At 38.4% G+C, this 14,041-nt stretch overlaps 3 protein-coding genes across 5 annotated transcripts; all 3 read right to left on the reverse strand.

Moving 5' to 3' along the window:
- Positions 1-14: 14 nt before the first annotated feature.
- LOC137748306 (outer envelope pore protein 37, chloroplastic) lies at positions 15-4,659 on the reverse strand. Of its 2 annotated transcripts, none has more exons than XM_068488442.2 (6): positions 3,683-4,659; positions 3,365-3,454; positions 2,640-2,813; positions 1,697-1,791; positions 1,044-1,164; positions 15-669 (listed from the first exon to the last, which is right to left on the reverse strand). In XM_068488442.2, the coding sequence occupies exons 1-6, from the start codon at positions 4,121-4,123 to the stop codon at positions 538-540; spliced, it is 1,053 nt and encodes a 350-aa protein (XP_068344543.2). In that variant the 5' UTR covers positions 4,124-4,659; the 3' UTR covers positions 15-537. The 2 variants fall into 2 exon arrangements, with proteins under 2 accessions (XP_068344543.2, XP_088546290.1); XM_088690164.1 differs by having other exon boundaries at positions 2,640-2,810; positions 3,683-4,246.
- Positions 4,660-4,669: 10 nt separating this feature from the next.
- Positions 4,670-8,991, reverse strand: LOC137748305 (la-related protein 6B). The gene is made up of 10 exons (XM_068488441.2): positions 8,087-8,991; positions 7,645-7,726; positions 7,423-7,517; positions 7,213-7,284; positions 6,911-6,990; positions 6,685-6,784; positions 6,469-6,516; positions 6,286-6,354; positions 5,687-5,860; positions 4,670-5,287 (listed from the first exon to the last, which is right to left on the reverse strand). The coding sequence occupies exons 1-10, from the start codon at positions 8,582-8,584 to the stop codon at positions 5,033-5,035; spliced, it is 1,473 nt and encodes a 490-aa protein (XP_068344542.2). The 5' UTR covers positions 8,585-8,991; the 3' UTR covers positions 4,670-5,032.
- An 857-nt stretch (positions 8,992-9,848) lies between these two features.
- On the reverse strand, positions 9,849-13,776 carry LOC137746841 (inositol 1,3,4-trisphosphate 5/6-kinase 4-like). 2 transcript variants are annotated; one of them, XM_088690167.1, is made up of 9 exons: positions 13,502-13,776; positions 12,907-12,942; positions 12,568-12,771; positions 11,759-12,473; positions 11,403-11,508; positions 11,033-11,129; positions 10,722-10,867; positions 10,462-10,618; positions 9,849-10,373 (listed from the first exon to the last, which is right to left on the reverse strand). In XM_088690167.1, the coding sequence occupies exons 6-9, from the start codon at positions 11,039-11,041 to the stop codon at positions 10,236-10,238; spliced, it is 450 nt and encodes a 149-aa protein (XP_088546293.1). In that variant the 5' UTR covers positions 11,042-11,129; positions 11,403-11,508; positions 11,759-12,473; positions 12,568-12,771; positions 12,907-12,942; positions 13,502-13,776; the 3' UTR covers positions 9,849-10,235. The 2 variants fall into 2 exon arrangements, with proteins under 2 accessions (XP_088546293.1, XP_088546292.1); XM_088690166.1 differs by having other exon boundaries at positions 13,250-13,776.
- Between the last annotated feature and the right edge of the window lie 265 nt (positions 13,777-14,041).

A 14,041-nucleotide genomic window follows, 5' to 3' on the forward strand; every position in this document is an offset into this window, starting at 1 on the left:
ACCCATCGGGACAGTAATATAACAATCCGCTCCAATTGCGATCAATGCAGCTTCATGTCTCACAAGAATTTCATTAAACATAATATGAATCTCCGGTTTCATGTACGTGCTGTGAATTTCACATGGATCTCTCGCAAAGGTAATATCTTGAGCTGGAACGACAGAGCAGACAAACATGAAGGACCACATGACAATCCTGGCCACTTCCTTCTTTAGCATCTGATCCAGCAACAACCTCATCAAGAACCAACTGGTTTGTGTGAACTAAACCCAATTGCTTAATAAATAAACACTTTTCCAAGATCATCTCAGCTTTCAGTTTGGGCTGCCCGTCATCTGCTGACTATCAAAGTATTATTTCAACCGGTAAATACAAATCAACTAATGCAATTACAGCAATAAGCATGTCATTCGATTAGCACATTCTGTGTATCGAAACTACACTATCATATTCATATGATATCAAACCACCAGAGTTGCAGTTGAATGTTCATAAAAGGGCACTACACCATATCATCCCATAACCAAAAATGACTATTATATGTCCCATCCCTTTTTAACCCGGAACATCAAAGCCGATGATTGAATGTCATCTTGCGGCACTTGAAGCATAAATTGAACTTTCATCTTCATCGGGGCTGTTTTTGCTTTCCCGCCTTCATCTCCAACCTGAAACAACCATAATCATGTTTCCCATCATTTCTTCATAGCAAACAGTTTGACAGCTTACGTGCACTCAACACGTGAGGCACTTACTTCGTAAACCTAAGTTTTGAAACAATTTTACCATGCGATCAACACTTGAAAGAAATCTTCATTGACATAAAGTTTTCTTACCATTTAACTTAATATGTGTTATTAATAGTTTCCGTGTATATCCTAAGGGTTTCCTGCCAAACTCCCTTTTCCAGTGCAACAATGGAAGAAAACTAAAAAAGGCCTTTCTTGTTGTCCTGAAATAATCTACTTGGTTTCCTTGATTATTCATGAGATTCTCCCTTTTCATACGACTTCTAGAAAACTCGATTCATATAAGCACTTACCCAAAGAGATGCCCAGCCAAGGCGCACCTCTGAATCATAACCAGCTTTAAGTTTCAAATCCTTGCCATATGTGTGCTTGTATACTGCGCTCCAGTAGTTGGAATCAAAATTGTACCAGTAGCTGGAGATGAAATCATCAAAATAAGTATAAAACTCTTCAAACAGTCAACAAATAGATGACTGGAGACAAAATGTGCAGATACATGACTGCTTGAAAAACAACCTTAAACAAAATACTCGCATGGTCCAATTATTTTGAAAAGTAATATTCAATGCAAACTATAATTATCCATTTCTCCCTTCATTATGCTCAAATTCTTGAAGGACACATTTCAAGAATAATTTTTGCTACACCAATTAACTATTGAAGACTTCCAAAGAAAAATATTGAAGACAAGATTCACTTTACAATTTCACAAATTCTATGCATAAATTGATCATACTAAGCAGATAACAGTCACACCATGAAACATGATATGGTCATTGGCCAACTCAACATGAGTGGATTTTGTAAAGCACCAAATACAAAGCACCTTATTTGTTTCATGTAAATATTTCTATGTTTACATCTGAATCCAACAAACAAAACAATAAAAGAAACAAAGCAATAAAAAAATTAAGAATGGATGGAAGGAAAAAGAAAGATTTGTAACCTCAACTTGTCAGAAGGACCAAACCAACGCTTGAAAGCAAATGACAATGCATTCGAAGGCAGACAAAGGGTTGGGATCAAAGACAACTCCTCGTCCTGTAATAAGTCCAAAGCTATCAGAAAAGATCACAGAGACGAAACACCAATATGATGGAAAAGCATTCGTCCAGCTATCAGGAGACTGAATATTTTTGCAAAAAATCATCTGGGCTGCACCATTCACACAACCCAGCCATCCCTCCTTTTTCTGTTTATCCTTGATGGGGACCAGTGGCGGAGCCACAAAGAAGCCAGTGATGGCCCAGGCCTACCCTGAAAATTCATTTATGTAAGTACTCTCTGCAAGATTTTACAAAAATGAGCATGTGGCTCATTGGCTACTGGGATTTTGCAATTCCAAATAGCCCGGGTTCGAGCCTTCCTAGCGGTCCAACATTTTTTATAGATTTTTTTTAAACTGAAAGAAAAAAAGGGTTCTTATAATTTGCCTTATTTTTTACCATATTAAAACTAAGTCTTATATATATATATAAACCATATTCTCTTTTTTGGCTAGTTGATATAAAAAAAAAAAAAAAAGGCCTATACAGTCTAGAGCAAAATCTAATTTTAAGTTGTGATTTTAAATTTTTGTACGACTCTAATGTAATTTTTTTTATCAAAGCTTGTAAAAAAGTTTTGTTTTTATGATATATTCATTTCAATACTAGGTTTTTCCTACAAAATTTAAAGCTCCACCATTCTTGTTTGATTAAAAATTTTCATGCCAATACAAAAAACAAAACCTTTCATTTTTCTCCCATTAATTATATTTCAAAGGCTAATCTTTCTATGGATTAAAGGCCCCTCCTGATCTGGTTTTCTGGCTCCGGCACTGATAGGGACCCAGCTATCCATCCTGTGCAATTGAAAAACACCCAAAAATGTAACTGATAGGGACCCACCTTGTATAAATACCGCAACTTCAAATCTTCATCTGCATAATGAGCAGTGCACAACCCGTTCAAAATTTGGCCTTTTACTATTCCATTAATTGATAACATTCTCTGCTTCTCCTCTTCTTCTTTCTCCTCGACAGAAACTTCACCCAGGGGGAACTTTAGGGTAGCTTTCGGCTGCTGCATCAGAATAGTGATTAAGGTAAAAAAAATTTTGCTCTAAATATAGAAAGTTTAGAGTACACAATTAGATTTTTCGGAGTGCCAGTAACAATTCTGGAGTGGAGAAGTAACATGAAACTAATAAATTATTTTCTGTTTGGTAAATTTAATGCAGCACGATGTCATAAAAGGACAATTTTTTTTGGAAAAGAAACAAAGCATTCAATAAAATGAGAGTACAACACAGAGTATGTTGTGAAGTATACATCAAAGAAGAAAAACACCAACTCCGAAATCCAAATGATGATTCTGGAAATATGCCATAGGGTGTTGTAATTCAACAATCCAATTCATGAATGCTGAAGTCTGTCTTAAAAGTTTAAACAGATCAATGTGTGACAACAGAAACAAGTTTGAAACACTACTGGCTCGTCGCAGCAGTAGAATTCCAAGATAATGGTCTTGTTTGTGCCTTGTTGGAGTTATACTTAAATGGAACGGTAGATGACAATTCAAAACAAGGGTGTCCTAACATCATTATACTACAGATATCATGTGATTGTACTTACCAAACCAACATAAGGAACAGGAGAAGAGAGCTCAAGTGCATAGCCAGGGTCAGCAAGCTTCGCAACCACGGTAGCCTCTCCTTCTTGTGCCTAAGAACATCATGACATTTAGACATGAGAGAAGAATGAGTCAACTTGTTCATGCCAATAAGCTTTGAGAAATATAAACAGGGACACGAAGATGCTAAAGTCTAGTTAAAATTGGTGTTAGATTGTAATGTTTTTAGTAAGGTTTACACCCCTAAGATTGAATGTGGGATGGTCTCAACAATTACATAACAACATTACATTAGAAAAAAAAGGGATTAAGGAGGTAACCTGGAGATGATGGCTAGCACGGAGAAGCAATCTCGGGCCAACATCGACGGAGCCGTTGATGAGTGTAGATTGATCTTCGAAGTTGTGGTGAACGGAGAGGTTCTTGGAGACAAATGTTAACTGCGGCGGAGAGAGTTCGCCCTTGTGGTTGTTGCTGAAGGAGAGCTTCAGCTTGGCGAGGCTGTCGAGCAGCTTGCAAGAGACCTTGTGGAAGAACACGGAGGAGTCGCTGTCGAACTCGGAAGTGAGTCGAACCGAAGGCCTCTTGGGGAAGCTGAATACGACGGGAGTCCTCGAAGCTGCGGCTGGCGGAGGCGGCGGCGGTGGTGATCCAGCTAGTGGCAATGACGGTGGAGGAGAAGGAGGAACGGTTCCAGTTGCGGGGGCCTGGTAATTAGGGTTAGGACTGTTAGGAAGGATGGGTGTGATTGACTCTGCCATTACTGATTCGCTCCTATGACTCCAGGCTCCCCTGAATCTAAAAGACTCGCGAGACTGTATCCACCAGTCCGCCGCCGCTGCGCTTCTGTGTATCTAGTGTGTTTGTGTGGTTCATTTAGGCGGAAATGTAGATGCCCATTTACTTTCATCAGTAGCTGACAAAAAAATAAATAAAATTCACTTCCGTCAGTGCTGTCCACTTCATTTTTCTTAATTATTTACTCTGCTCCAAACTCCCTAAAATCTCATAAGACACAAAATTTACCATGAATGATCAATTAAATGATAGGTTTTTAGCAACAATGATATATTAATAATATATTGATGACTTAAAGATCACATAACAACACGCAATAATGATTCAACGACGATATAATAAACATTGATAATCTATACAATCAAATATAAAAAACTGATTATTTCTTTCCTACTATTTTTTCTTTTGTTTTTAACAAAAAATATTATCTTAACCTCATAATGTACTAGCATTAATGTGATTCAAATTCGTCTATAATGAGAATTGAACTTCAGACCTCTTACTTACAATACAAGTGAAAAAGAATATCATTTGATATTTACCCAAAAGAAAAGCGGGTTTTCTTTTAAAACACCAAAATATATACGTGACGCAATCAAATTTGTAACTTGCAACCGAATCCTCGTCCTCCCTCAACTTTAACCCAGGACACAAACACAAACGGAAGATGTTATCGACATATAATGAAAGGTTCACCCTTAATTACCCTTAACTCGGTACAATATGGATTGACAGCCCTTATAAAAACCTTTGCCATCAAACACCACCCACACCATAAGAGGCATAGTTTCCCTTCCCACCCCCCAACATGTTCTTTTCAGCCAGAGATACCAAAGAAAAAACTCTTATCAAGTTCCCCCAGTCCTAAATCCTTAGGCGATATTAACAGTAACTGGCTTCCCCCGACCCATTGCAAATCCCCTTGTGCCGTCAGGCATACGCGGCCCAGGAGGCTTCTTCGTTACACCTACATGCTCCATACTCCCAACTGAACTGTTAGGAGGATGCCCCGCATGATTTCCACGATTATTATTATGATGGTATTGACCTCGCCCACGCCCCTTTCCGCGGCCTTTATTACGCCCTTTTCTCTGCCCAACCTCCTTGTCATTGCCATGCTCCTCTCCCTAGCACAGAAAATTTACGCAAAATATTAAATTGATACAAACATAAAACGATATATACAAACAAATTGAATATGTAATAGCTGGGGCTTCCAAAATAAGCTGAATTCAAGCTAGATGAAATGATTATGATACTTGGGTTGATATCATTAAAAACAATAAATAAAATCAAAAAGCTTAGTGAAGAATGTGTATGATGCGTATTAACTCTTTATTTTTTTCCGTCCCCAAGGAACTTGTTGGTTGACATCAGTAAAAGGGGATAACTATCATCCCTAACGTAAAACTAACCAACCAACATTCCAGTACCATACTTGTGCTACCATTTTGTGAAAAAGTGTGTCCAATTAGCACCTGTAAATGCTTATCAACGGAATGCAATTCTCACGACAGAAGACATACATATTTCAATGAGTTCGTTCTCTCTTCGTGTTCATGTGGATGGATATCAGACTGTTGGGAAGAATCTACTGATTGTTTCTCATTTGCCTGTTGTTCAGGGGTAGAAGCATCTTCTTCCTCTAACTGCACTTCCCCATCCTGCCCCTTTTTCCCACGCACTTGAGCAGGTTTTGACTGAGAAATGAGAATGGAACAAACAGAACCACATCATAGACTGATCCACGTCACCAAATCAACTAGGTTAATACACTAAAAGATCATCCAGTCAGATAGCATAGGACCAATCACACACACTCCGCAAGCAAACACACGTATGATTAACTGAATAAAATGCTATTAATTAATGTCTACATTTATTGTGCAACATTGGTTCACCCATACATTTGAGAAGTATACTTTTCAATCCTAAAATTAGAAACATAAGTTCATAAATTATCTGACACTTGAAGCCGAAAAATAAAATGCAAACTGAACTTCGTTGTAGAAAATGGAAATTTTTTACCAAGAAGCCCACAGTTCCTCTTATTTTAACCAAAACTACATTTTTAGGAACCGAACTGAATAACAAAGATGAAAGAGCCATAGTTTTGGACATATACCGCTCGCCCAAGCATTAAACGGACTCTAAGGCCACTCCTCCAGTTTGCCTCATCATTAAGCTCTGCAACCTGTACAATAGGAATGCACATTTAATGTTTTAACCAAAATAAGACTTGCATATTTATTTTACGTAATGGGCATGGCATAAACCATATTAATGTCAAACCACTGTAAACACTTACAGCATTCTCCGCTATCTCAGGGGATTCATATTCCACAAATGCATGTAACTACAAAATAAGTGAGTCCAGATATGAGATACTTCTGTCCAACCTTTAACTATATAGGAACAATAATTACTACTATTAACGATTCACTGCATATACTATTTACTCAGTGCAGGGAACTACAAATACCAGCACAAACCATATCAAGTGTGCATTTGTTTGTATGTATACCTTGTTACTGAAAAGCATGCCATCTGCTTTTGCAGATCGGGATGCCGAGGAAGCACCACTATTGGAGCCTTGTGGCTGGCAGGTCCGGATTGTCTTCACACTGTCGAAGAAGAATTCAACGTTATATAGACTTCTAGGATCAATAAAACAAATCTTACATGGACTTAACACTTCAGTTAAAATATAAAAATAAATAAAAATCTAGAACGAAATGTGGTCTTGATACCTCCCAGCAGCAGAGAAAACCTTCATTAGGTTTTGGTGGCAATGATCCTCAGGCAAATTTTCAGCGACAACTATGCGAGACTACAGAAGATCAGAATGCAAATCAGATGATAAGAGGAAACACAGATTTACAATGAGCCTTTACCAGAGTATTGTAAAAATAAAAAATAAATCTTTTGCCTGATATGCTTAAAATACCATTCCTTAAAAGACCGAATCACAAAAATCTTGGCATAAATCAACGCCCCAAACCAAAACATTTATCCTAAAATGTATATAGGACTGAATACAAGCAAAACCTACTTGCAATTCTTCCATATCTAACTGAGTGAGGGGATGCAGACGTCTAACTTTCTTTCCATCTTCATGAACTACCTGCAAAAGATGACATCATTAAAGATCAAAACAAAAGGACAGATGAAAAAACTGATACATGAGTGAGGCGGAATATGTTTTTACTTTTTAGAGAGAAGGATAAAGCAAGAGCATATATATATAAAAGTGCGAACTCACCAGCTTTGAAGAGTTGCGCAATACAGTTGCAAGATGAGAATTACTATTTATGAGGGCCTTAATCTTCTTGAAAGATGCAACAACAGAGATTGGCACTATATCCGGGTGAATATTAAACAGTTAATAATGATAAAATTTCAATCAAGGGATATTGAGTCGAACTCTAGAACACATTCGAAAGCATAAGAAAATATTGAGAAAAGGAAAAGAAGAAGAGGTCACCATATCCTTCAGGATCTTTGTTTATGAACCTCATAAGATGATCAGTAGTAGCCAAGTTTAAATCGCTGAAATAATACTCCACCTGCAATATGCCAATATGTTAATGTTAGGCCAACCAAGCCAAACCAAACCAATATGAGGCAGGCAAAGTGAAATTTAAAAAGAAATTGAGATTACACTCTTTGAATCTCAACTTGGCGACTTACAAAAATCACCGGAGTTTGGAATTGCTAACGATATCCTCCTAAGGCTCCTATATCCTATCAAGGGTTTAGGTAATCCTAATAATACACGCACGTGCGTGTTTGTGTTGTACTTTATACTCGACTGTTAGTGTTGGATATTCAAACATTAGGATCTCGGCCAATACAAAAGAAGCTAACAATAACTTGATTGAATAAGCGCTGGGGACAGACAGACAGACTATGAATTATCAAGTAACCTGATTCAAAATCTTGGAGGTAGCTTCATCGGAAAGCCTGTGAGTCTTGGAGGAGGAGGAAACACGATCCGCCTGAGCTTGCTCGCCCCACTGCTGCTGCTGATGATGCTGATGCTTCTGCTGCACGGCCACTTCCTGGTCTCCAAATCCAGAGTAATGATACTGGTGGTGATGATGGTAATGGACCGGCAAGTGATGATGCGGATGAACTGGGACCGGAACCACGTGAGGAGGAGGAGGAGGAGGAGGAGGAGGAGGGGGAGGAGGTGGGATGGTCTGGATCGGGACATGGAAGGGGGCCGAAGGCGGCGGCGGCGGAGGATAGACGTGGACTTGACCTACAGCCGCAGGAGGCGCTGCCGGTACGGATGCGTGCGCAGTGGCGCTGCGATTGGGGACGAACTCCGCCGCCTGGGCGTTGAGGCGACTGAAGGAAACGTTTCGGGATAGGGATGGATCTGATAGAGAATCGGACGACGGGGATTCACCCTCTGCCATTTGATTTTGATTAGTTGTCGCAATCTTGTTTAGTTTGGTTGAGGTCTTTGGTGAGAAGACTGATAGAGTGAGATAGAGAGAAAGCAGCCCTGTGAGGGGGCGGAGACGACAGTGGAGAGGACTTCTCGGGTTTCAGGCTGCTTCCGATCCTCGCCAATTTATACCTTTAACTATCATTCTTCGTCTCGGAGTCGGATTGGTCCATGTGGACTTTTGGTGGAGTGTGGGGCCCTCCTCTTTTACTTCTCATCGTCATCTTCTTCTTCTTCTTCTACTTCCTGCCCTTACTACTGCGCGAGTTGTACCATCTGAAGTGAACAGGAACAACACTTCTCCTCTTCAAGATTCTTGTCTCCTTCTGTTTTCATCTCCTTCCGTTTAATCTTCTCGCATCCTCTATTTTATTTTTTATTTTTTTAATAAAAAATTAATATAAGGTATTAATTTTTTTTTTTTTTATAAAAAATTAATATAAGATATTAACCTACTTTAATCATGATTGTTCAAATATAAAGAAAGAAGAAGAACCAAAAAAAGGAGGGGAAAAACCCTACTCCCCTCCTCCTCAATGTTTTGTCCTCATCGTTGTACTTGGACGCGGACCGGAGACTGGGACTTGGGCCTTTCTTTCTGTCGGCGTGACTTGGCTGGCCCCTTACCATACTCATCTCTCTCTCTCTCTCTCTCTCTCTCTCTCTCTCTCTCTACACAGCCGATGCCTCTTGGACCATTTCTAAATGAGATATAAAATTTTAAATTTGAAGGTTTACATGATATTTTGATATCTTTTAAAGTTTTATTCGCTAACCGATATGCCAAATTTTAAACATAAAATAAAATTTTATATGTATTTTCTTTGCATTGGAAATGAAAAGAAATAAAAGGATAATGCTTTAAACCAATAAACAATTAATAAAAAGCATTTAATAATTAATTAAAAAAAATCTGAAGGTGCTGTCAAATTTGAAAGCAAGGAGGAGAGATGTCATTCGATGTCATGCCATATTAGATTTGGCATCTCGGTTGGAAAACATTAATACTGTCTTTTATTACTGTTATTGCTGATTTAGACATTTTAACATCTCCTTTGGAAATGCCCTCACTATACCCATCACACACACTCTCTCTCTCTCCACGGTACACCAACATAATAACGTAACATCCTAATAATGCTATATGTAAGTTTATTTTTTTTCAAATAACATGAGTATTGGTTCGAGACACTACATTAGAAAAACACTCCTTAACCTCATTGTTGTTACACTGAATTGAACTGCTATTGCACCCGATTGTTATTAAACCAACCAATAGATAGATTTGAAGTCCTGCAACGGTTGGATTCCATCCAACTTCTTACATTACTAACCTATTTTCAATTGCCAAAATTGATCATATAATCCCATCGTTTAATACGTTTGTTAAGCGACATTGAAAATCTTACCCCTACTCTTCATACTGAAAATAGTGATATGCTCTCACGAACATCTTTGGAGATGATCTTAAAACGATCAAAGAAAGAAGAAGGGAGAAAAATACACAAGTTATCTCCACCTTCAACTCTTGCTTCTGTCAATCTCTTGTCATGATCAAACTTCATCTTCATTAACAAACTTATTGCAGGGCGAGGCAGAGTCAATACACTAGCTGCTGCTTATTTCCTCCTTTTTAATTCAAATTTCTTCTTAATCGCATCCCTAAACGCAGGGATAGCAACTTCGTTGGGAACTTCTTTGAATGATGGGAGGTAATTTACATCAACAATGACATGGTCGCCGGTGCCTTCCTCAATCTGTACCCACATGACACGGAAAAATCGTCAAAAGTGGGACACAATATATCCCAGCCACACATCAACATAGTATTTCAGCTTTACTCACAACAACATCGAAGCCGAAGAAGGTCAGTCCAAGCTTTCTCATAAGCCAATTAGCTGCACTAGTTACCAACTCAAGATCAGTGCAGTTATTAGTGGCCTTTGAGCTATTACCATCTCCAAAATTCAGGTTCCCTTTGGCAGTGAATAAGGATTTTAAGCTGCGAAGGATGATCACCACGTCATGGGTCATCCATTACATGCATCAACAAACTACAACCAACAGGAGAGGTAGAGGAGTAGAAGGGGAAGCAAAAGTGCTACCTGTCAAAGACTAACGGTTTGAGCTCATTACTCCCAGATAATTTCTCCAAGCCATCTGCATTTGGAGTAGAGCTCTTAAACGCATGATAAACTTTCTCGCCCAAGACGTAAAATTTGTAGAGCGTTGATGAATGATCCACATATTCCTGCAATTCCAAACGTTTTCAAAGAAAAACCCTGTAAGCTAGCAAGCATGCACACGTGTGACCAACCATATCTTTACTTTAGCACCTATTTTGAATTAAAAAACATTGCATTAGGTTGGAGTAAATTAACTCATATATCAAACATATCAGGTTAAGAGGCTATACCAACTTCATCGAATGAAAATTAAATCTTTATCGCCTGTATAATTGCTGGAAGAGGAACAGTCAAACCCTTGAAATCTTCGACTCTAAAAACTATTGCCTGTAATGTAAGGGTTGAATTTTTAATTTAAACAATACGACAGGGATGGTGAATTTGGATGAAGAAGAATAGCAACTTGATAAACATGTATGCTTCCCAAATCTCATTTCAATATTACTGGCTCAGCAATCAATTCAATTCATTTAGCAAATAGATATAAAGACCTTTCAGAGATGGTGCTAAATGCAATCCAATATGACGCGGAAACGAGAAAATACTATTTGCAGCTATGTGACTATAATCCCTTTCTTTTACTAATAAATAAAGCATTACCATGCTGTGAGCATCAGCCACACCACAAGCAACTTGAGGTTTTTACTAAGAGCTATGTAGCTTCAGGGAGCCTTTTAACCAAATCAGACTGGTTAAAATCATCAACCTGCGCACATATAAATAATAATTATTATAAAATAAAACCATTCTTCTTGTTATATGCACAAAATGCTCAATCATTTCCTTAAGATAGCCAATGACTTAGTAGACTACGCTGACAGGATATATCCATGACTATTTCTGCCAAAAATTGCTACAATGTTTACCGAGAAAGTATCTGCAACTTAAATAATCAAACAGATTCCCTTTAGTTTGCGAAACCATTGTGAGAAAGCAAAAAACACACATGCACACACCGTAGAAAATTAGGCCCCCTAATTGTGCAGAAACCTGCGGCCTTGAGATCCTCCAACCCAAGTAGAATCTGTTGAATTTTCAATCGATCTTACTACAGGATAAATAGACCTAAGTGGGTCAATCACATAGAGGTCCAGGTGATGTTACAAATATCTGTGTAAGAAAAAAAGATATTAAAAACAAACCACATGGATACTACTATGTTATATAGTGCTCTTTTGCACAATCCAATACCGGGACACGCTTTGGTGCATGGTATCCAAATGATTATTTGAATACAAAGTACAAGAAATAAAGACTATGAATATGATGAAGAAGGTCTAAAACTAACATTAGAGGGAGGGATATATTTACGGAAGGCTGAAGCGTATAAACTACATACTTATGCGTTTACTGATGTCATGTCACAAAACTAGGCATGAGTATAAATGCCACAAAGTGGAAATTCATCTCAAATTCCATGCTTACAAGCAATATAGAAGAAAACATGTCCCTTTTTTTCCAATGCATAGGCCATTAAGCTAGCTGGAGAGGAAAAGCCGAATACATAAAAACAAATAGTCAAAGGCAGTAGGAATAGTAGGATATGGACAGCAGCGTTACTCTGAAAAACCTTTCTATTCATTTGGCAAATAGTCAAGGGCAACTCGTGTAGTTTGTTGATGTACACCATGCTTGAACTCTCACACGTGGATGTAGTGCTGCCTTCAACATCTGAAACCAAAATAATTTGCATTTCAGCCAACAACAGGACACGATTGACGGTCAAAAAAAAATGTTGGGGAAAGCATGAAAGTGTGATACTCACTTAGAAGGGTGATCAGCCAACGCATTTGCTTAGTTTAGAAAACTTGTCTTGCTTGTTGTTGGGAACTAGGTACAAAACACGGGCTCGAGTATTAGGCCAAGCTAGCATAACCCCGTGTATAGCTTCGTCTATGGAGGATGAGGATGCATCTAAGAGGAAGCAATGGATGGAGTAGTGTGCCGCCATTTCTTTGAGAATATTAACCTATATATGCCAAGAGACAAGATTGAAGGTACAATTTTTTCTTTTCTTTCCTTGTTTAATTAAGATGGAAGAAGAAGAAGAAGGGTGTAAGTGTAAGTAACAAAAAAGGACGTGGAGGAAAATGAGAAGCTTTACCATATGAGCTTCAAGACCTGCTCCATAAGAAATTCCCTGCATGCAAAGATAAGCGAAACAAGAACGAATAAAAAAGATTAATTAACAATAATTTCGTTATTTTGATCGGGGAAATTGTAAGGTAAAGGACAAATCAAAGAAAAAGAAGCCAGCGAGCGAGTAATCATGTGATGGTGTGATGGGAAGAAATCGTGATTTGACATGACAGGCTGAATAAACAATTTTAGGCATTACATTGGGCAGAAGAAGAAAATGGCCATGGAAAATTGAGAGCAGATGCACAAAATGGGAACAAAAATAGCGAAAGGGAAAGTAGTAGTAGACTAGTAGGAGGATGGCCGACCGTAGGAGCGTTGGAATGGCGGAGCTTGCGGAGTCGTCTCGTTGCAAGTTACAGTGATATCACCAAAAAGTAGACACTCGTCCAATATCACTCATCCGACACCGCTACCACACACGCTCGCCATCTCTCTTTGTGTCTGAGACTCTAATGGTAAACTATTAATGGAAGGAAGAAACAACCATGAGCCACTGATATGTATCGGGCAGGTCATGGACGGCGAAGGCGATGAGGAGAAAGGGAGATTCGACCCACCTTTGATTACATCTTCTTTACCGGGAGTCAAAACTGCACGGCTGCACCTGCACCTCGAGAGGCGAGAGCAAGCGACTTTTGTTTTTTACAGGCTATTTTCGTGAAAAGAAACAAGGAGAAGGGTAGTTTCGTGAAACAATCAAAAACAGCAAAAAATCCACCAAACTGATACTTGTTGACACACTTTAATACCTGTATGGGATTCTCCTCTATTAACCACTAGAGTGCATATATTACCAAGTGATTTATGTTTCTAAATAATATTATTAGTTAAAAATACAAATTAGAAACTTTCAAGATAAAAGCACCAATATTTATGTTAATTTATAAATGGAAGTTCTAGGCTCGCCAAGAAATTGCACAAAATTCTCCATTTAAATCTTGAGCTTGAGAAATGTCAATCTATTTGCAATTCCAACATATTCTCCATTTAAATCATGAGCTTGAGAAATGTCAATCTATTTGCAATTCCAACATATCCTACGCCATTGCCTTTTGTTTTATAGTTCACACACTAATAAACTCAATATGGTTTGAGCA

Source organism: Pyrus communis, chromosome 2, assembly GCF_041283825.1.
Source record: "Pyrus communis isolate YQ-2024b chromosome 2, ASM4128382v1, whole genome shotgun sequence".
Lineage (NCBI taxonomy): Eukaryota > Viridiplantae > Streptophyta > Magnoliopsida > Rosales > Rosaceae > Pyrus > Pyrus communis.

Coding starts and splice junctions, on each gene's coding strand:
- LOC137748306 (XM_068488442.2), bottom strand. CDS start 4,123: ATGGCAGAGTCAATCACACCCATCCTTCCTAACAGTCCTAACCCTAAT. Junction 2,814..3,364: donor CTGTTCCTTATGTTGGTTTG/GTAAGTACAATC, acceptor ATTCTGATGCAG/CAGCCGAAAGCTACCCTAAA. Junction 670..1,043: donor TTGGCTGGGCATCTCTTTGG/GTAAGTGCTTAT, acceptor TGGTTGTTTCAG/GTTGGAGATGAAGGCGGGAA.
- LOC137748305 (XM_068488441.2), bottom strand. CDS start 8,584: ATGGCAGAGGGTGAATCCCCGTCGTCCGATTCTCTATCAGATCCATCC. Junction 7,727..8,086: donor CCTCCAAGATTTTGAATCAG/GTTACTTGATAA, acceptor GGCATATTGCAG/GTGGAGTATTATTTCAGCGA. Junction 6,785..6,910: donor GTTTTCTCTGCTGCTGGGAG/GTATCAAGACCA, acceptor CTTCTTCGACAG/TGTGAAGACAATCCGGACCT.
- LOC137746841 (XM_088690167.1), bottom strand. Junction 10,619..10,721: donor AAACCGTTAGTCTTTGACAG/GTAGCACTTTTG, acceptor CATCCTTCGCAG/CTTAAAATCCTTATTCACTG. Junction 10,374..10,461: donor TCTTCGGCTTCGATGTTGTT/GTGAGTAAAGCT, acceptor ATGTGGGTACAG/ATTGAGGAAGGCACCGGCGA.